At 64.4% G+C, this 25,536-nt stretch overlaps 2 protein-coding genes across 2 annotated transcripts; one reads left to right on the forward strand and one right to left on the reverse strand.

The window, feature by feature from the left end:
- Positions 1-1,105: 1,105 nt before the first annotated feature.
- Positions 1,106-19,997, forward strand: CDH15 (cadherin 15). Its single transcript, XM_047846100.1, has 14 exons — positions 1,106-1,181; positions 7,389-7,547; positions 7,741-7,896; positions 8,998-9,142; positions 13,220-13,380; positions 14,290-14,418; positions 14,912-15,097; positions 15,931-16,184; positions 16,773-16,915; positions 17,078-17,314; positions 17,586-17,825; positions 18,014-18,150; positions 18,390-18,557; positions 19,485-19,997. Exons 1-14 carry the CDS (start codon positions 1,140-1,142, stop codon positions 19,683-19,685), a joined length of 2,358 nt encoding a protein of 785 aa, XP_047702056.1. The 5' UTR covers positions 1,106-1,139; the 3' UTR covers positions 19,686-19,997.
- Positions 19,998-20,236: 239 nt separating this feature from the next.
- Positions 20,237-24,771, reverse strand: SLC22A31 (solute carrier family 22 member 31). Its single transcript, XM_047846356.1, has 9 exons — positions 24,394-24,771; positions 22,808-22,911; positions 22,537-22,691; positions 22,115-22,283; positions 21,765-21,910; positions 21,572-21,680; positions 21,231-21,445; positions 20,831-20,942; positions 20,237-20,516 (listed from the first exon to the last, which is right to left on the reverse strand). Exons 1-9 carry the CDS (start codon positions 24,769-24,771, stop codon positions 20,237-20,239), a joined length of 1,668 nt encoding a protein of 555 aa, XP_047702312.1.
- Between the last annotated feature and the right edge of the window lie 765 nt (positions 24,772-25,536).

Genomic DNA, 25,536 nt, shown 5'->3' on the forward strand with positions numbered 1-25,536 from the left:
GGGTCTCAGAGCCTGGAGATGGAAAGGCCCCCTCTCTGACTCCCCACCTCGGAGCAGTGAGTGCCAGGGACACGTTGCCAGAGTCTCCTTCAGGCAGCCTGGCCTCCTTCCAACCAGGCCAAGGGCACAGATGGTGCCACACCTGCTCCACGGCCCACGATCTGGACAGGAGAGCGGAGGACCTGCCCCTGCCACAGAGAAGACCCAGGCTCCCTGGACATCCCCCCCGCCTCCTGCTCAGAGGGCAGTGTGTTAGCTCCTAGGGTCCTTCCTCCGTCCTGCGCTCTCCACCCTCCATTACTGTGTCCTGGGCCTGTGAGCGACACACACACACACACACCAGGGGCACAGGTCTTGAAGAGGAGAGCAGCCCCAGAACAGGAGGCCACCGGGTGCGGGGGGTGGGGGGGACCAGGGGAGGGAGGAAGGGCTGTGGCTGGGGTGGGGAGGGCCAACCCCAGGCGAGGTCTAGGCCTGGCCTTCCTCTGTGCTAGCCCTGAGGATCCACAGAAACAATTCAGGCGCAGGGGAGCCCCACCCCAGTGCAAGACACTGTGACCTAAGATGGGCAGGTAGGTGCCAGTGCCCGATAGGGTGCTCAGGGGTTGCCATCAGACAAAGCCCTCAAGGCGCAGGGGAAGAGCACTAGGGGCAGAAGAAACAGCCAGTGCAAAGGCCCTGAGGCAAGAGTGTGTCTGGTGAATTCACGGAGCAGCAACGTAAAAATTAGTGGATGGACGAATCCATCCACTCTGGCTCCTAGCCCAGCCCCCACCCACCTCCGTCTTTTTTGCCGGCTTCCTCTTCTTACTACTGGACTCCCAGGGCTCTGCCGCCCTTGACAGCCGCCTCCGGACTGGTTCCGCCCCGCCCCGCCCCGGCGCCCACACGTGCTGCCGCTCAGCCCCAGGCCCTGGCTCCGCCCCCGCACACGTGCTGTCACTCAGGCCCCGCCTCCCGCCGCGCACACGTGCTGCCACTCAGCCCCAGGCCCCGCCCCCGGCCTCCTGCTCCGCCCCCGCACATGTGCTGTCACTCACTCGGGGGCCCCCGCCCGCGCACTTGTGCTGTCACTCAGCCCGCGTTGTGTCCGAGCAGGAGGCTGCCGGCCGGACACTCGGCCCCCGCTCTGCCGGCCCATGGACGCCGCACTCCTCGTCGCCCTCGGGCTGCTGGCCCAGGTAAGGCGTCTGGCCGCGCGGAGCCCCTTGCCCCCTGCCCTACGCCTTACAGTGGGACGCTCCCGGGGACCACTGGCTCTGGCCGCCTCTGGAGGACCCATGAGCTGAGGGTGCCCGGTGGGTAGCTCTGTCCAGGGCGTTCTGTGCCCCAGCGGGGTCCGGAGGCAAAGGGTATGCGTCTCCGACTGAACTGGACGGGGAGCCAAGCTGGGTGGCCGCCCGGAGACCACCTAGCAGGCCGGTCCTTCCCCTGGAGGTGCGCCCCTCAACCCTGCCCGACTTGTGGTGAGAGCCAGGAGGGGGGGGCAGCAGGAGCACCCCGGTGGACGAGCTGGTAGGCCGGTTCCCTGACACTCCTGCTGGGTAGGCAGGTGACCCTGGTTAGTGACCCTGGTGAGTGGAGTCCGAGGCACCTCCACCCTGTGTCCCGCCGGCAGGGGCAGCTGCGGGCTCTGCCCTCCAGGAATCCACTCTCCCCTGGGAGTGCCCTGGGAGCCAGGCCCCTGGCACACAGCCCACACCCCCACACTCCCCCCCTGGCCCCAGTTCCCTGGTTTCTCCGAGCTGGGAGCGGGGCAGGATACAAGGAGGCACAGACCACTGCCCCTCTCCCCACCATGGGCACCCCCTGGGAGGGGGCCACATCTCCTCGAGTCCTGGGTCGAGTGGCCCTTTGGACGGGGCAGGCACTACTCCGAGCCTGGGAGTGGAGCCGCGGCCTGCCTTTGGGGAGCAGACTGAGTCGGGTCGCAGGCCAGAGGCCAGGGCCGGGCAGTGGTGGGGACATTGTGCATAATAGAGGACCTTATTTGCCTTATACTGGACAGGTAGTGAGCTCGAGGGCTTGGCGAGTGCCCACAGGTGCTTGCTGTTTGGGGCCCAGACACTGGCGAGGACAGTCCAGTTTCCCAGCACCCACTCTGGGCTTCTTGAGTCCCCCTGACTCCCAAAGATCTCCCAGCTGTGGCTGGAAGCTGGTCAGATGCCCTGCAGTTGGACCCCTTCCCCGCCCCCCCCCCGCCCCGCCCAGCAACTGGGCCTCGGGACACCCGGCACCCCTCGCTCTGGTCACCTGCACCCCTGCCTCTGGGCCCACCTGGGCCTGGGCTCCCCCAGCCCTCTGCTGGGAGGTCGCACCGTGCACAATCTTCTTGTGGGCCCTCCCACAGGACCGTATGCCCCCACACACTGGGGTCCACTCCAGAAGGCTCCACGCCTCTGATGCCCCCTCCCCACTTGCTGTAGGAGCAGTGGTCCACCCCCACCCTGCACCAGACCCAGTACTTTGGGCAGGCACATGACGGAGACCTGCTCTTTTGGGTTTGGGGTGGCTCTGCAGCAGGGGAGGTCCTCTCCCTGGGGCTCTTGCGGAATGACCCCTGCACACAGCTGGAGGCTTTGGGGATTTGGGGGGATCAGCCAATGGGGCCTGGACACAAGTTCTGTACTCGACGTGGCTCAGATTAGCGCATGAGGGGAGCTTTTCCTAGACCCCCCCCCCCCCGAAATACATCCGTGTCGGGGCCCTACCCACCCCTCCCCCATCCAGCTCAGCTTTCAGACTTTTGTCCTCTCCTGTCGAGCCACATGGCAGCTGAAGGCTGCCTCCTGGACATCCCTTCCTCCACCTCTGTGAGCTCCTGAGACCCACCGGCTGGCCCCGGGCGAGGCAGGGCTGGCTCAGGAGGGGCCTCAACAACAGGGCTCTGCATTGATCTGGTGCTGACTGTGTCTTTGGGACAAGGCACAACCCTCCCCCGCCTGTGTCCCCTAAAATCTTACCTAGGGGGCTTAGAGCGTGTACTTTCAGAGCTGGGCCCTCGGGCCCCTCCCCGGCCCTCAGTGCCCCCATAGCTGGCCCTGCCCTTGGGGGGGGCGGGAGTGGGGGGTGGCGGACCTGGATGATTTGGGGCAAGCTGGTGAGCCACACGGTTTCTGGAAAGAAGGTGAGGCCTTGGCTGCACTCCTGGGGACTTGGACATGTGAAGGCCCCCACAGGCAACGTGGGAAAGGCCGTGGAACAGCCTGGCGCAGGCCACGTTCTCTAGTCACGTTAATATGACAGTAGCTGGGGCGGCAGAGGGCAGCTGGCTCCTGGACTTCTCTTCCCCAGGTGGACAGGGCAGCCCCGGAGCATAGTGGCCCTCACGTGGCCGAACCTGTCCCTGCAAGGGGGATGATGGGTGGGGGGGGGGGTGGGAAACAGCTGCTTCTCTCACCCCCTTACTTTGGCGCCTCAGGAGACGTGCAGGGGCCTCTCTGGGCTGGGGCAACAGCTGGGCCCATTCCTGTCATGCCTGATGCCGGCCAGGCCGTCCAGGAACGGGGTGGTGCGGATTCCAGCCTGGGCAGAAGGGGCTCGGGCCTGGGAGGCTTGCGGGGGGTGCAGACCGGGATCTCTTCCCTCCGCCCGGGGAAACCCCCCCGCCCCGGGCCCTTGCCGCCCCGTTCCGCCAGGCTCCAGGCCTCCCACCCGCTTCCTAGATCATGAAACCTCGAGCCAAAAGCACCGTTGGAGGGGTCTCCACTCACACAAGTGTGGGATTAACCCTGGAACCTCTCACTCGAGCTCGCGTCTGCAGCTACGTTTTGTAAGGTTCGCCCAACGACGCTGGATGGGGTAGCAGAGCATGTTCCCTTCCCCTAATGCAGTCGCGACACGACACGGACAGGGTTCCAGGAAGCTGGGCCACGGGAGCAAAAGTCCAGCCCGAGCTCAGGCCTGCTGCCTGCCGTCTGAATCTCAGCAGTGATTTTAGGGAGCCCCAGGGGCCCCTAAAGGCCAGCAGCTCCAGGAGACGAAGCGGGCCGTCCTCACTTCCCGCCCAGCCTTCCCGGCCCACGGCTTCTCTACCCGGGGTGGGGGAGCACCCAGCTCTCTTCCCAGGCTCCGGGGAGACTACGCCGTGGCTTAGGATTCTTTGTTCCGAACCCACCGTGGGCTGGTGGAGAGAAGCAGAGAGCCCTGTGGGCCACGCCAGGAAGAACGGATTCCTACAGGGGTGGTGGGGGGCTTTATTACTCACCCGCTGGGGTTGGGTGTTGGGCTGGGGGTGGGCCCCGGGGAGGGACAGTGGCCCTGGTGTCTCCAGGGCTTCCAGACTATTCTCTCGGTTCTTGGTTAAGGCAAAGGCCGGGGATGAGCACGGGGGTATCGTTGGGCCTCACTTGGGGGAACTGGGTTCGTCACACCCATTGGTTGTGGCTGGGCGTGGGAGCAGCACGGTGGACAGCAGAGGGGAGCCCGCGTCCACTCGGTGGTGCCTTCTCGCTCTGCCCACATGCTGGGGGTCTGTGTGAGCTGGCTTTGTCCGTGTGGCTTTGTCCTGGCCCCAGATGTCCCGTGGTCCCCGGGCAGCTCCCAGACCCTCCCCCAGCCGGCCACGTCTGTCTTCTGGGAAGGGGGTGGTGGGAGGACCCGGGCTGGCCGGCGGAAGTGGGCTGTGGCCCGGCCCAGCCGCCCCACCCACCGCAGCCTCTGATCTGGGCAGGGGGTCCCTGCCAAGGTTCTGTGGCTTCTGCTGACCTCCTGAACTTGGGCCGTGGAGTCCCAGGCTCTGCCACGACCGCATCAGCCCTTCACCACGCTGCTGGGCACGCTGCGGCGTAAGCCAAGGCCGCTGGCAGAGACGGGGGTGAGGGGCAGCCGGAGGCTCTGTGGTGGGCTGGACGGGGCAGAGTGTGTCCCCCAGCATTCCTCCAAGAGCCTGAGATCAGGGGCTAGCCCCCCTGCAGACCGGCCCCCGCCTGCACCCCCAGTCCTGTCCACCTCCCCACACTGAGGCCGGGTGGGGAAGGCGCTCCTGGGAGCGACAGAGCTCAGAAGCTGGCTTCCCTGTGGCCCCCACCTCTGCTGCTCTCTGGCCGTGTGGGCTTGAGCCAGTGGCTCGGCCGCTCTGAGCCCTACTCTGGGTGGCTGTGAAACCAGACAGCGCTCGATCCTAGGGGCCGTGAGGGCTGAGGGAGGGCCTAGGGAGGGCAGAAAGGGCTGAGACAGGCGGACGCTGAGCCCTGTGCCGCCCTCGGGATGCTCAGGAAACAGATGCTGTCCCCGCTAGCACAGTGACAGAGGCCAGCAGGGCTCCGCTTGGCGGGAACACGGTGCTGACCTGGAAGGGTTTGTGCTCTGTGGGTTTGGCGCGACGCCCGAGCCGCCCCAGGCACTGCCGGTCTGTCGGGCTGGAGTAGCTTGGGGGCCTGGCCAGGAGCTTGGTCCTTTTTATAAACCACATTCGCTGCCTCGCAGATTCCAGGCCCCTGCAGGTGACAGTGCCCCTGGGATTTCAGAGGAGGAGGAGGAGGGGGACGATTCCAGGCCTGGGGACCCGGCTTGGGGCCACAAGGAGAGCTCAGCTGTCATGTGGATGTTACTGCTGTTTTGCGAGCAAAGCGTGTGGAAAGCATTTTGTGCTGGTCCTGGTAGGTGAAGGTGGCAGGGAGTAGAGCGGAGGGTTACACGGGACGGCAGCTGGCATCTCCCTCTGCCCCTGTCCCATCCCACCCAGAACACCCCCCTCACTCGTCCCTGACGCCTCTCTTCTGAGACCACGAGACCGCCCCGTCCCATGCCCACTCTCCGTGGACTATGAGGCCCCAGACGGAGGCTGGGGGGTGAGCTCACGGTGTCGAGGAGGCACAGGGCAGCCAGGGAGCCACCCTGTCCACCTTAGCTAAAAGGGAACGCCTCCTCCAGAAGGACCCAGGGCCTGGAGACCCTGGGTGGGGCCAGAGAGCTTCTAGGGTCATCCCTAGAGCACAGAGGGCTGGCGTCTGGGAGGGGGTGTCCACTCTGCATGCCCCCAGCCAGCCTGTCCTGCCTTGGGTTTGGGGGAGGGCAGGGCAGGGGGCAGCTGCCAGTGTGGGGGGGGGCGGGGCCCGAGCAGCCTCAGAGGCTGCCTTCTCCAACCCCCAAAGCCAGCTGGGTCCCAGCGCGTGACCGAGCCCCTCCCCCAGACCCCACCCCAGGTGCCGCCATCTCTCACCAAATCCAGCGGGACCCTGTGCCCCTGGACCAGAGCCCCTGTGCCCAGCCAGCCACAGTGCTCGGTCCCACACTCAGACCAGCCGGCACCCTGTTGAAGAGCCTGGTGCGGAGACCAGGGCCGGGAAATTCGGGATGTGTTTGTGCTGCCAGCCCGTCCCTGACTCATGGGACGGTGCCTTTTCTGGGCCTCAGTTTCCCCACCTGACCTGGGAAGGTGGGGCTACCTGTGGTCACTACGGGGAGTGGCCAGTGGGTCTTGAGAGACTTCTGACGGGTGCCCTCCTCCCACCATGCTCCCTGATGGCCCCAGTTCTGAGCCCAAAGGCTGGCCCAGGGAAGGGCCTGAGCTGTATCTACATGCCCCCACCCGCCCCTGCGGAGGAGGGGGTGAGCACGGCTGCCACGTGCTCCCCGTCTTCCCTTGGCAGCCCCCCGGCCCCCCGAGTGTGTGGAGAAAGAGGAGGGAGCACCCCCAGGGCCCTGAGGATCCCGGGAGTGGTGCTGTGAACCCTACCACTGGCCCCGTGGTTGGGAGGAAAGCAGGGGGTCGGCACCCGGTGTTGTGGTCCCGTTTCAGCCCCTTGGGCCCTGCGAACCCCCCAGCAGCTAGGCCAGTCTGCACGGTGAGGTCGGGTAAGTTTGCAGGTCCTGCTGAAACCCTGGAAACGGGCTGAGCCTCCAATCCCACAGAGCAGCCTGGAGAAGCCCCTTCCGACCTGCCTGTAGGGCCTCCGCGAGCACCCGCTTCCGGGAAGCATTTGTGGGAGAGGGGAAGGGTGGCCACACCCTGTTAGCCACAGTCTTCTCCCACGAAGTGTCCCTGGGAGCCTCCCCCTGGCAGCTGTTGCCAGCAGCTGCCTCGTTCGTCACTCTGGCTCCGTCTGCCCCCTGAGCACCCCATGCTCCCCAAGGCCCGGTGCCTGCGCCTCCCTTGGGCCACTCCCGGGAGGAGGTGGGGGCCCGGCAGCCTCGCTTCGACCGGCCGGTCAGGGAACATCCACCAGGCCTGGGGCAGCTCTGGCCGCAGGGGCTCCCAGGAGACGACAGGAGACACATGCAGGGCTTTGGGGGCTCCAGTCTTGGGGTGTGGCTGTGGGGTCTCCCAGGACCATGAGCTCAGGGCTCTGATGGGGGCCAAGGTTATGGTGGGTTCACTTTTCTGCGGCCGGGCTCACTGGGGTTGCGTGCTATGTAATTGACAGCTAATTGTGCCTTTGTTGCAGAGCCTGGGCCTGTCATTGGGAGTCCCTGGGCAGAGGAGGCCCAGTACCCTGTACCCCTGGCACCGGGCACCTGCGCCAGGCCGTGTACGAAGAGCCTGGGTTATCCCCCCCATCAGTGTATCCGAGAACCACAAGCGTCTTCCGTACCCCCTGGTGCAGGTGAGGGGGGCACAGATGGGGGAGGGGGTTAGCCCTGGGGGCAGAACAGGGGCTGGGCTGTCCCTGGAGGGTCCCTGAGGGCAGCACATCTTTGGGGTCATAGGCCGAGCTGCTGGGGAGGAGTCAAGGCCAGGAAGAGGGAGGGACCCTGCCTTTTGGGGCACCTCCCCCAGCCGGGCTCCTTTCTTGGCAGATCAAGTCCGACAAGCAGCCACTGGGCAGCGTCATCTACAGCATCCAGGGCCCCGGTGTGGACGAGGAGCCCCAGGGCGTGTTTTCCATTGACAAGTTCACCGGGAAGGTGTTCCTGAATGCCATGCTGGATCGGGAGAAGACAGACCGCTTCAGGGTGGGGCCCGCTGTGGGGAGCGCTGGCAGGAAAGGCGGGGGGGGGGGGGGGGGGCTCCTGCCACCACCAGGCTCCTGGTCTCAGGGTTGGGACTTGAGGGCACATGTCCTTAATTGGTAGCTGCAGACAGGGGTTTGGGACTATAGGACCTGCATTCCAAAGAAGATGTTCAGGATTCTGTTCCCATTTAACAGATGAGCATGAGCGAACTGAGGCCCCATGGAGGCGGGGCTTGGTCCTGCCCGGGGAAGCGGCACCGGGCAGCCCCCAGCAGAGCCGCTGTCAGCCTCCCAGGAAAACACCACTGGACGCTGGTGTAGCTTTGCCCGAGTTTTGCCCCCAGCCTGGCCATGTGTGGTGGGGGTGGGGCGTTGTGCAGAAGCCCACGGTATGGCACGTCCCAGTGGCAGGTGTCCCTTGACTCTCCGGGGAAGGTGGCACAGGATCCCCCCGCCCTGGAGGCATGGGATTGTGAGGCTTGACAGAAGGGAGCAAGAGGCCGTGGAGGGGGAGGAACCTGACTCCCCACAGAGTCCTGTGTCCTGGAGTCTCCAAAGTGTTTTGAATTTGCCCTGGAGGAGGAGGCTTCTGACTTTGCTTTTTCCGTGCCCTGAACGTTCTTCGTCCAGACTTTGAGAACGAGCTCTTGGTTCCCTTACACAGGGAGTTATCAGACAGAGACCACGGTCCTACCTGGGCACCCTAGCATGCCCGCTCTCCAGAAGCAGGGAAGTGGCTTAATTTCCGTTTCACGGGATCATTAAGCTCCAAGAGGAGCCTGCACCGATTAGCAGAAGGGACGGAGTGGGAGCGCTAGTGAGACTGTGGCTTCAGTCGCACACAAAACAGACCTGTGAGCTTCCCGGCAGCCAAGGCGAGAGAGGAAGCGAGGCGCTGCCCTCCCTTGCTGTGGGCGAGCAGGCTGGGGGCAGGGAGGTCTCGCTGCTGCACACTCGCCCCACCCCATGCCCTTTCTCCCCTGTGTAAACTGGTGTCCCCAGCGGGACACCGGGTCTGCACTTGCTGTCCCTTTGCACGGCCTGGTGGGGGCCACCAAAACTGGGGGAGCACAGCACCAGCCCTTGCTCTCTGCTTGGGTAGCTAAGGGCCTTTGCTCTGGACCTGGGAGGAGCCACCCTGGAGGAGCCCACGGACCTGGAGATCGTGGTTGTGGATCAGAATGACAACCGGCCCGTCTTCAGGCAGGAGGCGTTCAGCGGCCGGGTGCTGGAGGGAGCAGTGCCAGGTGAGGCTGGGGGGCTGCGGCGGGCGTGGGGGGCTCTGAGTCGTCAGAAGGCCCGGGGAGACTGAGCAAGACTCTCGGTGGTCCTTCAGAGCGTCCAAGAGTAAGCAAGCGGACTCTCCAGGGGCAGGGACTTTGTGGTCACTTCCGGTTTCAGTGTAAGTTTCACACCCCAGCGTCTTCCAAAAAGCAGTGAGGATTTATGGTGGCCGAGCTGGGACGGAGGCTGCTGCTGCACTGAGGTGAAATCCACACAAATCAGGACTGAGCGGTTAAAAACGGACAATTCCGTGGATTTAGCACCCTCACCATGATGCCGTAAGCCTGCTTCCAGAACACGTCCGTCCTTGTTTCTCAGCCCTACATCTCGGTCGCAAACAAGGCACAACCTCCTGTCCGGACGGCCTCGCTCGCCTGACCTGTTCCAGGCAGGAGAGACCTTCCCGCTCTGGTCCCAGGGGCTTCAGTCCAATCCCAGGCCAGCCTTCCGCCTGAGAGGCTGGGAAGGGCGGACTCGTGCGAGGTGCTCCCACACGTCTGTTTATTTCACCTCCTTCTTCGTGTTTCAAGACTCAGAATGACCTTTTTTTTTTTTTTTTTTTTTTTTACTTCTTTTTGCATATCTTCAGACTTGCAAAAAAGTTAAAAAGAATTGCAACAGAGTTGTGACGTTGATCATGTTTGCGCCTTTGTGGATTATCTGCTTGTTTCCACCATTAGGTTGGGACGATGGTCCCGCTCCACCTAAGCTCGTTCCCCTCCGTCTGGAGCGGTTCCTTGGCCGTTAGGCGTTCCTGACCCTGATGTGGTTTTTTTTTTTTTCAAAAAAGTTTTATTGCGCTAAAAATACACGTAAGTGTTACCACCCTAACAATTTTTAAGGGGACAGTTCAGTGGTGTTAAATACATTCCGAACGTGGGGCACCGGGGTGGCTCAGTCAGTTCAGCATCAGACGCTGGCTCAGATCACAATTCATGGGTTCAAGCCCCAGATAGGGCTCTGTGCTGACAGCTCAGAGCCTGGAACCTGCTTCGGATTCTGTGTCTCCCTCTCTCTCTGCCCCTCCCCCTCTCATGCCCTGCATCTGTCTCTCTCTGTCTCTCTCTGTCTCTCTCTCAAAAATAAACATTTAAAAAATACATTCATGGGGCGCCTGGGTGGCGCAGTCGGTTAAGCGTCTGACTTCAGCCAGGTCACGATCTCGCGGTCCGTGAGTTCGAGCCCCGCGTCGGGCTCTGGGCTGATGGCTCGGAGCCTGGAGCCTGTTTCCGATTCTGTGTCTCCCTCTCTCTCTGCCCCTCCCCCGTTCATGCTCTGTCTCTCTCTGTCCCAAAAAATAAATGTTGAAAAAAAAAATTTAAAAAAAAATACATTCATAATGTTGTGCGGCTGTCCCCACCACCGGTCCCCAGACCCTGGCTCCCACCTACTTTCCACCTCTGTAAATCTGTATACTCTAGGGACCTCGTATAAGTGGAACCTTCTAGTATTTGTCATCTGTGACGGCTCATCTCACGAGCACAAGCATCCAGCTTCATCCGTGTTCAGGATCTGCTTCCCTTTTAAAGCTGGACAGTAGTCCATTGTGTGGACAGACCACGCTTCACTTGTCCGTCCTCCTGTAGATAGATACTTGGGTGGCTTCCGCGCCTTGGCTACCGTGAGTGATGTTATGGACGTGAGTTCACGTTCCCGCTTTTGGTTCCTTGGGGGATAAACCCAGAAGTGGAGTTGATGGATCACACAGCGATTCTGTGTTTCATTTGAGTGACCACCATGCTGTTTCCACAGCGGCTACACCATTTCACACCCCACCGGCCACGTGTGGGGCCCCATTTCTCTTCTGTCCTTGCCAACACTTGTCTTCTGGTTTTTCATGATGGCCATCCCAGTGGGTGTGAACTGGTGTCTCGTGATGTGGGTTTGTGTTTCCCTAACGACTACTGATGTCGAGCACCTTTTCATGTGTTTTGCGGCCATTTGTATATTTTATCTGGAGAAAGGCAGATTCAAGCCCTTTGCCCATTTTTGAATTGAGTTGCATTTTTGTTGAGTTTTAGGGGTTGTTTATATATCCTGGGTAGTCCTTCACAGAGACACGATTTGCAAGTGTTTTCTCCCGTCCTGTGGGCTGCTTTTTACCCTGTTGATAGTGTCTTGACGCAGAACATTTAAAAATGTTCATGAGGTGCAGTTTGTCCATCTTCCCTTTTGTTGCCTGTGCCTTTGGCGTCCCGTCCAGAAATCATAACCAAATCCAGTGTCGCGAGACTTTTGCCCTCCGTGTTCCTCCAGGTTTTACAGTTTCAGGCCTTACGTGTAGGTCTTTGATCCGCTTGGAGCGAGTTTTTGCGTGATGGTGTGAGGGGAGGGTCCAAGTGCGTGCTCTGGGCTGCGGACGCCCAGTTTTCCCAGCGCCGGGTGCCGAGAAGACCGACCTCTTCCCCCTCGCACGGTCTCGGCACGCTGGCCGGAAGTCGTTTGGCCACCCGTGCGAGGGTCTGTTCCCGGACTTCCTGTCCCACTGGCCCGCGCGTCTGTCTGTGTGGCCACCCCACGCTGCCGTGATCCCCGTACCTTTGGGGTGGTTTTGAAGGCAGGCGGTGTGAGTGCGCCCGCTGTGTTCTTGGCTGTTTGGGTTTCCTGGAGGTTCCATACGAGTTTTAGGACGGTTTTCCTATTTATGCGAAGAAACTTGTCCTTAGGACATCGATGGAGACGGTACCGAATCTGCAGATCACTTTGGGCGGTGCTGACATTGAACAGCGTTGACCTCGCGGTCCGTGAACATGGGCCGTGTTTCCGTTTACTTGGGTTTAATTTCTTTCCGAAGCGTTTGTAGTTTTCACCATCTGAGTGTCACACCTCCTTAGTCCCAACACTGACGTTCTGAAGCACTTACTCAGTTATTTTGAAGAACATGGGTTGTCCGGATGGGGTTTGTGTGGTTGGATTCAGGATTTGCACTCGGGTAACACAGTTCTCCTCAGTGTGTCCTATCAGGAGTGTGTGTCCCGTTCCTGGAGATGTGGACTTCGATTTGCCTTGTTTAGGGGGTGTCTGCCGGGCTTCTCCACTGTGATTTTTTTTTTTTTTGGTTTATTATTTTGAGAGAGAGAGTGACAGGAGGAGCAGAGAGAGAGAGGGAGAGAGAGAATCCCAAGCACGTTCCGCACGGTCGGCACAGAGCCAGACGCAGGGCTCTATCCCCTGAACCATGAGATCATGACCTGAGCTGAAACCGAGTCAGACACTTAACCGACTGAGCCCCCCAGGCACCCCCCGCTGTGATTTTTCCATTTTCCCCCTGTAATTAATAGACATCTTGTGAAAGATCCTCTGCGACTGTGCTCGTCCTCTGTTTCTCCTTAAACTTCCATTCCCCAGTGTGAGCATCTGCTCGTGGTCCTTGTCTGGGTCCGTTCTCCTAGGGGCGGGGGCGGTGGTTTCCTACTTCCATTGTCCCTTCACCCTTTGTCAGCGGGCTTTCTGCCCTGTGGACGTGTGTCTGCGGATGCTATTTTTGTTTCTATGATTCTGGACCTCCAGAGTCTGACTCGTTCGGTGGGTTATCATCCATTACAGCCATTGCTCTGATGCCCACATTGTCCGTGTTTGGCCAACAGGAGGCTCGTCTGATTGGCTGCTGTTCGGCCCCGGCAGCAGACAGAGCTGGGAGACGTGCTTCTGTGTGCAGACACGAGCGTGTGTGTTGTGCGTGTGTGCGCGCGTGTTGCGTGTGTGCTGCTCACACCTGTGTTTGCACGTCTCTCTACTTCTGTTAGTTCGGCGTTCCCGCCGGTTCGGAGCTGGCCCGCTTTCCAGCTGGTTCCCCCCGTCTGACCCCGGGCTCTCAGCCCCTGCTGGACTGTCTCCGTGTCTGGGGGACACGTGTCAGCTCTTGATCGAACGTGTATACCAGACGCTCTTGCTTCCTCCTCCAACCGGCGCAAGGCAGACGGCTTAAATGTTCAAGCTCGTACAGACCGATGGGGGCCCGGACCTGGCACGGTGGGCCACGGACGGCTAGGCGCGTCCTGGGGCCAGGGGTTGGCACCCACACGTGTCCTCCCCACCAGGCACCTACGTGACCAGGGCCGAAGCCACAGACGCTGATGACCCGGAAACAGACAACGCGGCCCTGCGGTACTCCATTCTGGAGCAGGACGGCCCCCAGCTCTTCAGCATCGATGAGCACACGGGGGACATACGCACCGTGCAAGTGGGTCTGGACCGCGAGGTGAGGCTACCGCCATGAAGGCTGGGGGCCAGGGCCGCCAGGGTTGCATCCTTGCCCGTCTTCTCGGCGCTCTGAGGCTCACGGGGCGGCTCATTCCAAGCTGGGCCCTCCGCCCCAGGCTTGCCCACCCTACGTGCTTCCCCCGACACGGTGGAAGGGAGCCCCCGCTTGCTGTGGATACTCCCAGTGGCTCTGGACACAAACCCAGCTTGGGACACCCGCGTCTCGTGGCTGCTCGTGGGTTTAGGTCCGAGGGGAGCGGGAAGGGCCCTCCGTATGGTGCCTGGCCCTGACGAGTCCTGCCGAAAGCCTCCCCCGCCCTGGAGCCTGCCAGGCCTTCGGGCTTCCTGGCACGGGGTAGGCCATCCACCTGGCCCCACACTGGCCAGTCGCGCTCTGGAGTAACAGCCACTCTCTGTCCTCGCACACTCTTCCTCCAACGGGACCCCTGCTGCCGCTCACAGCCAGGCTGCTGCACAGCTTCGGCACCTCCAGGAAGCCCTCCTTGGTTTCCCCGCGGCTACACACACAGCTCTGTCTAGTCACTTGCTGCATCAGGTGGCCTTCGTCGGTCCCTCTTTCTGCCACTGGAAGTGGCCCCTCAGGGCAGGGACCCAGCTTGTTGGTTCAGCTCCAGTGTGCTGTGGTGTTCCGTGAATGCGTACCCAACTCGACGCCTGGCCTCTTGCCCACTCATAGTCTGGGCTGGCAGTCGTGTTGTCAGACCCAGAGGGCCGGGCGGCACATTTTGCCCCAGAGCTTGGGAGCAAAAGGCCGGGTGTTGGGGCTTGTGATGCGCATAGGGCTCTCCTGTGAGGCTGAGCCCGGTGCTGTCTGCTCGACGCCGCCCCCGCCACCGGGCCCTACGGGGCCACCGGGGACCCTGACTGCGCATTGCTGTGCCCCCAGGTGGTCGCCGTGTACAATCTGACCCTGCAGGTGGCGGACATGTCTGGAGATGGGCTCACCGCCACGGCCTCAGCCATCATCACCCTTGAGGATATCAATGACAACGCCCCTGGGTTCACTAGGGACGAGGTACTGCCCCCGACCACACCCACGCTGGGGACTGTCCTTCCCTCCTCAGGCTCCCGACAGAGAGACAAGGACTTGTCTGAGGACAAGCACAGAAACCCAGGTTAGACTGGTGGCTTGTGCACACGTAGACACAGAGAAGCTCGGGGAGACCCCGGGGGGAAGCTTCCCCCCCCCCGCCCCCGAGACCCCTCGGTGGCCCTCGGGCAACAGGGAGGAGCCTTCCCTCCGCCCCCGCTGCGTGGGACGGAGCAGCCAGCCCCAGCCTCCGGGACAAGGCGGCACACAGGGCGCCTGGCCGGCAGCTGAGCCCGCGGACAGGGCCTCGTGGGGACCCCTGGGGGGCCGTGATTCCCAAGGCCACAAGCCCGGGAGGCTCTGGGGCGGGGGGGGGGTGGGCAGCGGAGTCAACGGGGGGGAGCAGGGGTGGGCGTCCCCCCGCGGGGCCACCCCCGCCCCCGCAGCCCCGACGGTAACGAGGGCCGGGCTTCCGTAGTTCTTCATGGAGGCCACGGAGGCTGTCAGCGGAGTGGACGTGGGGCGGCTTCAGGTGGAGGACAGGGACCTGCCGGGCTCCCCAAACTGGGCAGCCAGGTTCACCATCCTGGAGGGCGACCCCAAGGGACAGTTCGCTATCCGCACAGACCCCAAGACCAACGAGGGCGTGCTGTCTGTGGTGAAGGTGAGTGGGGTGCACGGCTTCCCCAGCTGGGGTCTGGCTTCTGGACCCGAGCTCAGGGGGCCCCCGTTTGGGGCAGAGCAGAATGCTAGGGGACCCGGGAATGCTGGGGTTCTGGGAGCAGGCCACGCCGACCCCGGGGCACGGGGCCGGCCACAGCCCGGGTGATATTGATGGAGTGCTGCTTCTTCCGGTGTGGGGTGCCGTGTAGACCTGTGTCAGGCGGGTCTGAAGCCAGGAGACAGGAGCAGCGGGAGACACACGCACACACGGGTGCAGACCTGTTTAGAGGCTGACGCACAAGGAGCGTTATTGCAGGAAACGGGGGTTTGCAGGCCCAGCGGGCTGGGAACTCAGGACCCGCATCTTTCCTCTAAAGGAAAATCTCAGCTTTGTTCTCGACGGCTGTGAGCTATGGATGCGCCCCACTCAGGTCATCCGGGACAATATTTAAAGTCAGCAGGTGGCAGAGGTTAATTTAACCCCAGGTGCCAGCCCCCTCTGCGTGCCCGGACGAGCGTTGCTTGAGTCACCAGGGAGGATGCCTGACCAAGTGACGCACGAAGCTGGTCACACGCCGCCTAACAAACTCATTCTGAGTGACGAGTAGCTGTCATTTTTATGTTATTCTTTGTGGCTTTTGGTCCTGAATAATTTTTATTTGTGCAGGGCTAATGAGGGACAGGGAGAGTAGGGGCTGTGAGGAGAGACTGAAGGGGCCGCGGTCCCACCGTGGGGGCCTCGCCCTGCCCCGTAGCCGCCTCCGGGCACCTCGAATGTGAGGGGGGCCCAGAGTCCTGAGCGACCGCCCCCCCGGTCCTCCCCCCCCCCTCCAGCCCCTGGACTACGAGAGCTGTGAGCAGTACAACCTGAGAGTCACGGTGCAGAACGAGGCCCCCCTGCAGGCGGCCGCCCCCAGGGCCGAGCGGGGCCAGGCCAGGGTCAGCGTGCGGGTGCAGGACGTCAACGAGGCGCCCGTGTTCCAGGAGAACCCACTGAGGACCAGCCTGCCTGAGGGGGTGCCCCCGGGAACCCCCGTGGCCACTTTCTCTGCCCAAGACCCTGACACGCAGCGGCTGCAGAGGCTCAGGTGGGGGCCGCCGGGGTGAGGCAGAGGGGGCCGACGGCCTCCTTTGTCCGCTGCCCAGCCGGGGCCCGGAGCACGGTGGAGGGTTCCCGTCAGAGCCCTGGTCGGAGGGTAGAGGGCACGTCTGTCCGTGTACAGCCCTGAGCGTCCCTGGGGCCTCGAGCCCTGTGCATACGTGCGTGTTGGCGTGAACTCGTCCCAGCAGGCCAGGCTGGGCGCTTGCTGGCCCACCGACGCCACCCGGTCCGTTCCGGTGAGCCGGTGTGTGCAGGCCGGCCCTTCGTGTGTTGGATGTCACCCTGGCCCTGGCCCTATGGATCTGTGTCTGTCTCCACGGTGCCCACGGGCTGAAGCCTGGCTGTGGCACTCACTGGCCGTGGGGCCCTGGCCCTGGGCCTCACCTGCCTTCCCTGAGCCTCGGTTTCCTCATCTGTCAATTGGGACAGAAACCACCAGCTCAGGGCAGTTGGGGGCCTAGCTTCAGAGGTGCGTGCGTGCACACGTGTGTGGGAAATGTGTGTTTCTGTATGACCACACCCCTAGGGGTCCTGTGTCTGCTCAGGGTCACTCTGTCCCCTCCTTGGCCAACAGCTACTCTAAGGACTATGACCCAGACGACTGGCTGCGGGTGGACAGAGCCACGGGTCAGATCCAGACCCAGCGAGTGCTCAGCCCAGCCTCGCCCTTCCTCAAGGATGGCTGGTACAGGGCCATCATCCTGGCCTACGACGATGGTGAGTGCCAAGCTGTGCCTGGGCTCCGGGGTTCCCGGACCCGGGCGGGGCATCCTTGCTGCTGCCTGAGGGCCGAGAGCTGCGTGTGCCGTGGAGCCGATTCTTGGGTGGGCAGTCTGCCTCAGCAGGGCAAGGAGCCCACCCGGCCTCTCCCGCCTGCAGCCTCCCCACCCAGCACAGCCACCGGGACCCTGTCCATTGAGATCCTGGAGGTCAATGACCACGCCCCTGAGCTGTCCCCGCCATCTGGTAGTGTGTGCAGCAAGCCAGATCAGGGTTCTGGCCTTCTCCTGGGGGCCACGGATGCGGACCTGCCCCCCCATGGGGCTCCCTTCCACTTTCAGCTGAGTCCCCGTGTCCCAGAGCTGACCCGGAACTGGAGTGTCAGCCAGGTTAACGGTGAGTTTTTCCAAACACTGGCCCGCGGGTGCAGCCCTGAGACCTGGGGGGCGCTCAGCACCGTGGTCCTGCTGGTTCCCGCCGCATCCTTGGGCGGGGCAGGAACTATCACGCCCAGTGGGAGGATGGGGAAACTGAGGCCCCAGGTCTTGGGATCCTCAGCCACCAGGCCGCTTCTCCGAGCAGCAAGGGGCGCGGAGGGGCCCTGGAGGGGCAGGGGCAGGGCGCGTCGGGTTGGGAGGCCCCTGCTGACCTTGGGCGCCCTCTGCAGTGAGCCACGCGCGCCTGCGGCTCCGGCACCAGGTCCGGGAGGGTCTACACCGCCTCAGCCTGCTGCTCCGAGACTCCGGGCAGCCGCCTCAGCAGCGCGAGCAGCCCCTGAATGTGACAGTGTGTCGCTGCGGCCCGGATGGCGCCTGTCTGCCGGGGGCCGCTGCCCGGAGGGCAGGAGGCGTGGGCGTCAGCCTGGGCGCCCTGGTCATCGTGCTGGCCAGCATCATCCTGCTGCTCTGTGAGCGCCTGCGTCCCAACACCTGCTGCCCTGACTCCGCCTCCTCTCAGGCCCCACCCCACCTTAACCCTCCCTCCCCCCCCCCCCCCTCCCGCAGGCCCCATACCACCCGATCCCATGACCCACATGTCCAGACCCGGCTGGATGACCAGGCACCCACCACCTCCTATCTGTCCCCTCCTGCCCAGTGCTCGCCCTGCCGGTCGCCCTCATCACGCGGTCCCGGCGGCAGTCAGGAGACAAAGGGTTTCTGCACGGGCTGCAGGACGATCTCCGGGACAACATCCTGAACTATGACGAGCAGGGGGGCGGGGAGGAGGACCAGGTGAGGGGAGGGCATTGGGGGAGGTGGTGGTTTAGAAATGCTAAGCGGTTGGAAGGGTCCCTGAGAGCCTAGGCTGTGGGTCCCCCTCCAGCACCCCTCACCCCACCTTCAGGAGGAGGGAGTGTCCCCCACAAGTCCTCTTCCCTTCCCCCGCACCCCCCTCATCCCACCAGGGTGCCTGGGACCAAAACCCCACCCTGTGATTGATCGGGGCTGAATTCTGCCTCCTGTGTCCCCAGGATGCTTACGACATCAACCAGCTGCGCCACCCAACAGAGCTGGCGGCCTTGTGCGCTCCCCTGGGACGGCCACCACTGCGCCGAGATGCCCCGTTTGGCCGAGTGCGCCCCCAGCCACCCCGCATGCTGCCCACCAGCCCCGCTGACATCGCTGACTTCATCAATGATGTAGGTGTCCCTGGAGGTGTGCAGACAGGGGCAAAGGCACGGGGACACGCACATAGGGGCTCCCGCCCACGCCTCTGTGAACCCTCCAGACGCGCACCATTTGTGGAGAGTGGGTCCGTCGCTGGGGACCCCAGCTGAGCTTCTGGGGAACCCCTGACAATCTGAGAGCTGGGTGAGGCTGGGGAGGTGCAGGGGACCACAGGCACAGGTCCCCTGGAAGAGGAAGCTGCCCCCCACCCCTGCCCCAGATCGCGCGGAGCCTGGTTGAGCTGGGGTGGGTTGGAGCTTGCTCTGCGGCACTTGCCACCGGACACCGACAAAAGTTAGCGTGTCCCGAGGCTGGGGGTGCAGCTGTCAGTCGCATCCCGGAACCACAGTTATGTGGGCACAGCATCGGCGAGTTCTCGCAGTCAAGGCGGGGGAGGCTCAGAAGGCAGGCGGCCTGGTTCGATGGGCTGTGGGGGAGCAGAGGGTGCCGCCTGCCGGCCTGCCCGACGCCACACCAGCCCGCAAGCACAGGCCTTGATTCAGAGGAAGCCCCCTACAGATGCCTGGGCAGGGGTTAGGCCCAGGTGTTGGTCCCGGTTAGGAGGGCGTGTGACCCTTTGGGTGAGAGGACGGACGGAGGTGGGCAGGACAGAACCCTTTGTGAAATCTTTAAAAGGCAGAAACGGGGGTCTCACCGATGGGATGTTAGGAAGCCTCACGTACCCCAGCCCTAAGGAAGGAGAGAGCCGCCCAGAGGGAGGTGGGGCGGGTATCCCCAACGGTGCCCGCACTCAGGGCTCTGCCCCTCCCCCTCCTCTTCCCGCGGGGCTGGGGGTGGGGCTCCCTCCTCGATGTCTCGGGCTGAGCGGGCTGCAGCCTGAGCTGGGGGCGGGGCTTGGTGCCGGCAGGGATCCTGAGCTCTCCCGGGCCTCTCCGCAGGGCTTGGAGGTGGCAGACAGTGACCCCAGTGTCCCGCCCTATGACACAGCTCTCATCTACGACTACGAGGGGGATGGTTCTGTGGCAGGGACGCTGAGCTCCATCCTGTCCAGCCTGGGGGACGAGGACCAGGACTACAGCTGCCTGCGGGACTGGGGCCCCCGCTTCGCCCGGCTGGCTGACCTGTATGGACCCCCGTGAGGGTCGGACAAGGGCCAGGGAAGGGTGGGGGGCTTTCTGATGCGGACCCGCGTGCCCTGCTCAGGGTACAACCACCAGACACGGAGGACAGACGTCTTTCCGAGGACAGGCAGCCTGGCCTCCAGGCCCGGCTGATCTCTGTAGAGGCAGCCAGGGGGCCCCCAGGCCCTTAGGCAAGTCTACTTCTCCCAGGGAGGACAGAGACCGAGGGACCCAGCGCCCGGAGAGCGGGAGCCAGACAAGCTTGGCATCAATCAGCCTTCCCTGGGGTCAGAACCCCCACGTCGCCGGCCCCCAGCGGCCTCCCACTCATGCCCCCCCCCCCCTCCTGAATTAAAAACCTGCTCTTCTCTCCAGTGCCGGTGGCGCAGTCCGGGCTGCCCCCCACGGTGGGGGGGGGGGGGGGAGAGGGGGGTTAGTGAACCCACCGGGAGCCCCCTCCAACCCAGGGCGCGCGGCCCGAGAGAAGCAGCAGCGAGAACGCCAAGTTCCACGGATGCCTTTATCCTCCACGCGGGGCGGGGATGGAAGGGAGCCTGGGCGCCGGCGAGTCAGCCGTCCCGCTCAGGCCGGGACCCCGCCCGGTGGGAGGGCGGGGGCGGGCGGCGGCGGGCCCGGGACCCGCGCAGGCAGTCGGCGTCCCGCAGCGACGCGGGCAGGCGGCGTCCCCGGCTCTCGGGCAGCAGCAGGACGCACAGCAGGGCGAGCACCGCGAAGGAGGCGAAGACCACGTGGTGCAGGAAGAAGCCGCCCCGGCCGTGCACGTCGGCCAGGGGCGCTGCCGCCTGGCCCAGGAAGCCGGCCCCCAGCACAAGGCCTAGCCCGGCCCCCCTGCGGGAGAGCGCGCGGTGGGGGGCGGCCCGGGGGCAAAGCGGGGGCGGGAGGGGGGGTGTGGGAACTCAAAGTCTTTGTGGAAAAGCTTCCCCCTGGCCTGGAACAAGTTTCCTTCTTTTCATCAGAAAATCCAAAACCCCTCCCCCCCCCCCCCCCCCCCCCCCGCCATTCTGTCCTCGCTGCTCCCCAAGCCCCTGGCCCCCTTCCTCCACTCCCTTCTGTGACCAGCGGCCCCCGTGTGTCCCCCAAGAGGTGGTGTGAACCCCGGGCGCGACGGGGAGGGCAGGGTGTGGCTGGCAGCCCAAGCTCACCTGATCACCGTGGGGAACACCTCCGCCGCAAAGAGGCTGCTGAGGGCAGACACGGCGTGGGAGGCCAGGAGGCCCAGGACGGACAGGGACAGCATGGTCCAACCCGGCAGGTCTGGGGGCAGGAGGAGGCAGTTCCCATGCTGCCGGCAGGGCCTGGCCTCCCCAGCCTTTCCCCATCTGGGATCATAGGATCCTTTTGGCCTTCTGACTCTTCGGGCCTCAGTTTTCTCTGGGTACACGGTGGGAAGACAGATGGGGCAAAAACCAGAACTTCATCCCAATGCCCCGTCTCCTGTGCTACCTTCTCGTGGCCCCAGGAGAGGGCTGATCCCGCTACCCCGCATCGGTCAGACCCTCTGCCAAACACGAGGACTCGGTATCGGCAGGGCCCCACGCTCACACTGGGTCCCGGCCAGGAGCAGCAGGGATGCCAGGCCCAGGACCAGGGTGCCCAGCAACAGGACCGGGCGTCGCCCCCAGCGGTCCCCCGTCAGCAGCAGGAGCACAGCGGCCGCTGCCTCCAGGCCGGCGGTCAGGAAGTAGGGCCAATAGAAGGTGGGCTCGCTCGGGGCCAGGTTGCGGAGGAAGCCGGCTCTGATGCCCCCGCAGATCAGCCTGGGAGAGAGGGAGAACACAGCTATGGCCCAGCCAGGGCGGGGGACTCCAGCGACCAAAGACCCACCCACGGCGGGGGTGGAAGGCGCGGACCCCATTAGCCCACCCGTGCCCTCCCCTCCTCACGAACTGAAGCCCAGGATGAGTCCGTTCCTCCAGGCGACGCGGGTGTGCCGGAGCTCCAGGACGGAGTGGTACTGGGGCCGGGGGCGCTGTGCACCCAGCGTGTCCAGCTCTGTGGCTCCGGGGACATGAGGGGCACGTGTGAGAGACGACCCTTCTCTGGCACCCGTCTCCCATCTCCCGGCTGGTGCATCACCTGCAACCAGGGAGCTCTCCTCCTCTGAGCCGTCCTCCGGGTCCACGCCCCCAGGCTCTGCAAAGTGCCACAGGATCTTCCGGGCCCGGGCTGGCTGTCCCGTGGCCAGCAGCCAGCAGGGAGACTCAGGGAACAGGGCCGGCGACCTGCAGGGGTGGGGCGAGAATGCCCACAGGTCCTCTCCGCAAGGAGGGCAGAGGCCCACGACGCCTCTCTGGATCCAGGGGGACAAGTCATGCCGCGGCTTTCCGGATCCCTGTGCCACACCCACACGTCCGGTGCTGCACAAAGGTGCGGAGAGAAGTGACACGCGGGGCCGCCATGCTGTCACTGAACCGTGACACGCTTACCCCCAAAAGAGCAGCAGAAGGCCCGTCACCAGGGCGCTGAGCCCCTGCAGGAGGCGCCAGTCCTGCGCCAGAAGCGCCAGGCCAGGCAGCAGCAGCGTGCCCAGCACGGAGAAGAGGCCGGCTCCCACGGAGAACACCAGGCGACGAGGGGGGTCACACAGCTCCAGGCCTGAGCAGACGCAGATGGCCTGAGGACCTCTCCAGGGCTGCGGGGACCGGTCACTAACCTACAGCTCCAGCACCTGCACCTTCCCACCAGGGACAGACCTCAGAGAACAGAGTGCCCCTCCCCCCTCCGCAAGAAGGGCCCTCAGCGGGAGTGCCAGAGGGGCCTCCCATGCCACCTGACTTTGCCCCGCAGCAGAGTGGGAGGCCTGGCCTGAGGGGGTGCTCCCCGGGGCCCCCACCCCCGCGGTACTCACGAGCCACGTAGAGGGCAAGGGAAAACCCTGCCAAGGCCCCCCCGTGAAGCAGCCTTAAGGTCAGCAGGGCGGGAAAGCTGGCCGCCAGGGCCTCACTGGCCCCCAGGCCCGTGGCCAGCACCAGGGAGGCCACGAACACAGCCCGACGTCCAAACCTGGGGGGCAGCCAGGGAAACGTGGGTGCGGGTCAGGACAGCTAGGGCATCCGGCAGGACCCTGAGGGCCTGGAAGGGGGGGCTGCTGGGAGAGAAGCGAAGGGGCAGCGCCTCACCGGTCACAGCCCGCACCCAGGAAGACACAGCCCAGCAGCCAGCCCAGGAGGTGGCTCATCTGCTCCAGGGGCACCTTCCAGCCATCCTCACACACCAGGTTCCACTACGGGGACACCAATCACCTGTTGGCTGGCCGGGCCACCCTTCCCATTGCGAGTTCCCAGAAGAAGGCCAGGCTGCAAGGGGCGCTAGATGGCCTGCTCCAGTTCCTCTCTGGAGATAAGGGGAAACTGAGGCACAGAGAGGGTGGAGGACCTGCTCAAGGTCACACAGCATGATCTCCTGACTCTGGTAGTCTTCCCGCAGAATCTGAACAATTCCCGGTCTGAGTCCCCAGAGGGCAATGACGGGGGGTCCCCAGGACACCTACCTGGAACCCCAAGTCTGTTTTTTCTCTGGATGGGGACCCACTCCCCTTTCTGCAGCCACTGGTCTCCCACCAGGGGACCCTTGACAGAGCTGAGGCTCCTGCTGGCTGCTGTGCCAAGGCCTCCAGGGCATCGCCCTCACCTCCCCCGACGCTGCTCACTTCAAAAGTGATTTCGGGAACTGTGACTCAGGCCTGCGCTCACCTGCTTTTCCCGGACATGGCCCTTGACCTCAGTTTCGCACTTCCCCACCTCTCCTTCCAGGTTTCTGCGCCTCCTCCCCAAACTTAACGTCCTGTTTTGGATCATACTACATCACAGTTTTTATCTTAAAAACCAAACGTTTGTGAAAGCTGACGGGGTGCTGATTGATCAGTACCCCCACAGAAGGGCAGGGGTGCCGTGGGGCAGAATGGACGGAAGACAGCAGCCCAGCCGGTTTCAGGGCCTCAGGCAAAGACGTGGCAACCCTGTCCCTGTTCCCACACTGGAGCTGATCCTCCCAGGGACAGAGGTAGGGATGCGGGGCAGAGGCTGCCAGGAGGGAGGCAGAGCTGGGCGGGTCCCAAGCCCCAGGGAGGAAGGAGCGAAGAGGGGCCTGGGAGGGTCCAGCTGCCTCCTCCCCTTCTCTTCGCAACCCACCCCTGAGTCGCCCCCACCTCCCCTCCAGCTTGTTTGCACCTCAGACGAAAGGTCTGCTTTTGGCAAACGTATCTCCACGTGCCTCCCTTGATTCAAAGCCTCCTGTCTTGGGAACCCGCTTTCGACACCTACATGGCCCAAAGCCACAGCTTGCTCAAAACGCTGGTGGCACTTGAGTGCCACCTACTGCGGACCACCTGGCGCCGATGTGCTCAGACCTTCGGCTGAACGCCTCCTCCCCCAGGCTGCCCGCCCGCAATGGCAGTCCTCGGGCGGCAGGCTCCGCCGTTGGGCCCGGCACCCCCGCAACCTGGGCATCTGCTGCGTCACCTGACGACCGACTAAGAGGCCAACCTGACAAGCCCCGGCCGACCACGGGCAGAGGGCAAGGGAGAGGAGCAAGGGGGGACGGAGGGAGGTGAGGACGGAGGAAGGCAGACAGAAAAGGGGGGGGGACGAGAGGTGTTAGAGTGAGAGCAAACAGGATGAGGCAGAGAAGGCTGAGGCGGAGACCCCGACCGTCGGGCCCGCGTGCTCCCGTGTCCGGTCCTCCGCTGATCTGATCGGGAGCGTACCTGGGTCACCGGGCTGCGCAGCAGGCCGGCGGCGGGCAGCGCGTAGTGCCAGCCGCGCGTGCAGGGCCGCGTGCCGTTGGGGCGGGCGTGGGGCTCGGGCTCAGGGTAGCGCAGGAGCAGGCAGGGGCTCGGGGCGCGCGCGGGTCCCAGGCGCGGCACGCTGGCGTCGAGCAACGCGGGCCCGCGCAGAGCGCGCAGCGCGGGGGGCAGCAGCTCGGGGTCCGGCCGGCAGTGGTGCGCCGGCGGCGTGGTGAGCAGCGGCTCGGAGCCCAGCGCCAGCCCCAGCGCCACGCACGGCAGCCACGAGGCGGCGGCCAGCAGGCGCCGGGCCCGGCCGAAGCCGCCCGCCGCGCGCAGCACCCGCGTCTCCGACTCCATCTGCGCCTCTGCGCTCGGGCGGGCGGGGCCTGCGCGGGAGCCGAGCCACCGAGGGCCGGACCCTGGGGCCTGGCCGGCAGGGGCGTGGCCTGGAGAGCGGGCTAGAGGAGAGCCGGGGTGCCCTCGCCCCTGCCGCGGGGGCTGCGAAGGCCCGGTGGTGGGACGTGGTGGGAGGACGCGGTCAGCTAGGCGTCCGGGCGCGGGCACGTGGACCTGGGGCGTGAACACGGGGCGGGGACGTGGTCTGAGGTATCCTCGTGCAGGGGCGTGGTCGGGGGTGGGGTCGATGGTATCCTCCCCAGGGCGTCCTCGTGCGGGGTGTAGACGTGCGGGGCGTACACGTGTGGGGCGTGGTCGGAAGGGCCTCCTCCCGCGGAGGCGTGGCTCGAAGGCGTGGTAGGGTAGGCGGGGCATGGGGGGGGCGGGGGAGCGTCCTCGTGCAGGAACGTGGTCAAGGGCGTTGATGGCCAGGCGTCTGCGTTCAGGGGCGTGATCGGCCACGTCCACGTGCGTGGAAGTAGTCGGGAGGCCTGACCGGAGGGGGTGATATCGCGCAGAGGCGTGGTAGGGGCGTGGTCAGGGCGTGGTCGGCGGGGCGTCTTCGCGCAGGGGCGTGGGGGGGTGGTCTGGCGGGCAGGTGTCCTCGTGGGAGGGCGCGGCCGGGGCGGGGCTGGCCGTCCGGGCCACTCAGGTGCAAGCCACAGGTGAGGGGCGGGGTTGCGGTAATACTGGGTGCTGCGGGTCAGGCAAGGCCCCGCTGGGAGT

The sequence above is a fragment of the Prionailurus viverrinus genome, unplaced genomic scaffold (assembly GCF_022837055.1).
Source record: "Prionailurus viverrinus isolate Anna unplaced genomic scaffold, UM_Priviv_1.0 scaffold_38, whole genome shotgun sequence".
Taxonomy (NCBI): domain Eukaryota; kingdom Metazoa; phylum Chordata; class Mammalia; order Carnivora; family Felidae; genus Prionailurus; species Prionailurus viverrinus.

Excerpts from the sequence above, each read along its gene's own strand:
- CDH15 (XM_047846100.1), top strand. The coding sequence starts at position 1,140 with ATGGACGCCGCACTCCTCGTCGCCCTCGGGCTGCTGGCCCAG. Across the intron at positions 17,826-18,013 it reads CAGCATCATCCTGCTGCTCT|TGCTCGCCCTGCCGGTCGCC; the intron begins GTGAGCGCCTGC and ends CCTCCTGCCCAG. Across the intron at positions 18,151-18,389 it reads GGGGCGGGGAGGAGGACCAG|GATGCTTACGACATCAACCA; the intron begins GTGAGGGGAGGG and ends CTGTGTCCCCAG.
- SLC22A31 (XM_047846356.1), bottom strand. The coding sequence starts at position 24,771 with ATGGAGTCGGAGACGCGGGTGCTGCGCGCGGCGGGCGGCTTCGGCCGG. Across the intron at positions 21,681-21,764 it reads GGAGAGCTCCCTGGTTGCAG|AGCTGGACACGCTGGGTGCA; the intron begins GTGATGCACCAG and ends CCGGAGCCACAG. Across the intron at positions 21,446-21,571 it reads CTCATCCTGGGCTTCAGTTC|GCTGATCTGCGGGGGCATCA; the intron begins GTGAGGAGGGGA and ends CCTCTCTCCCAG.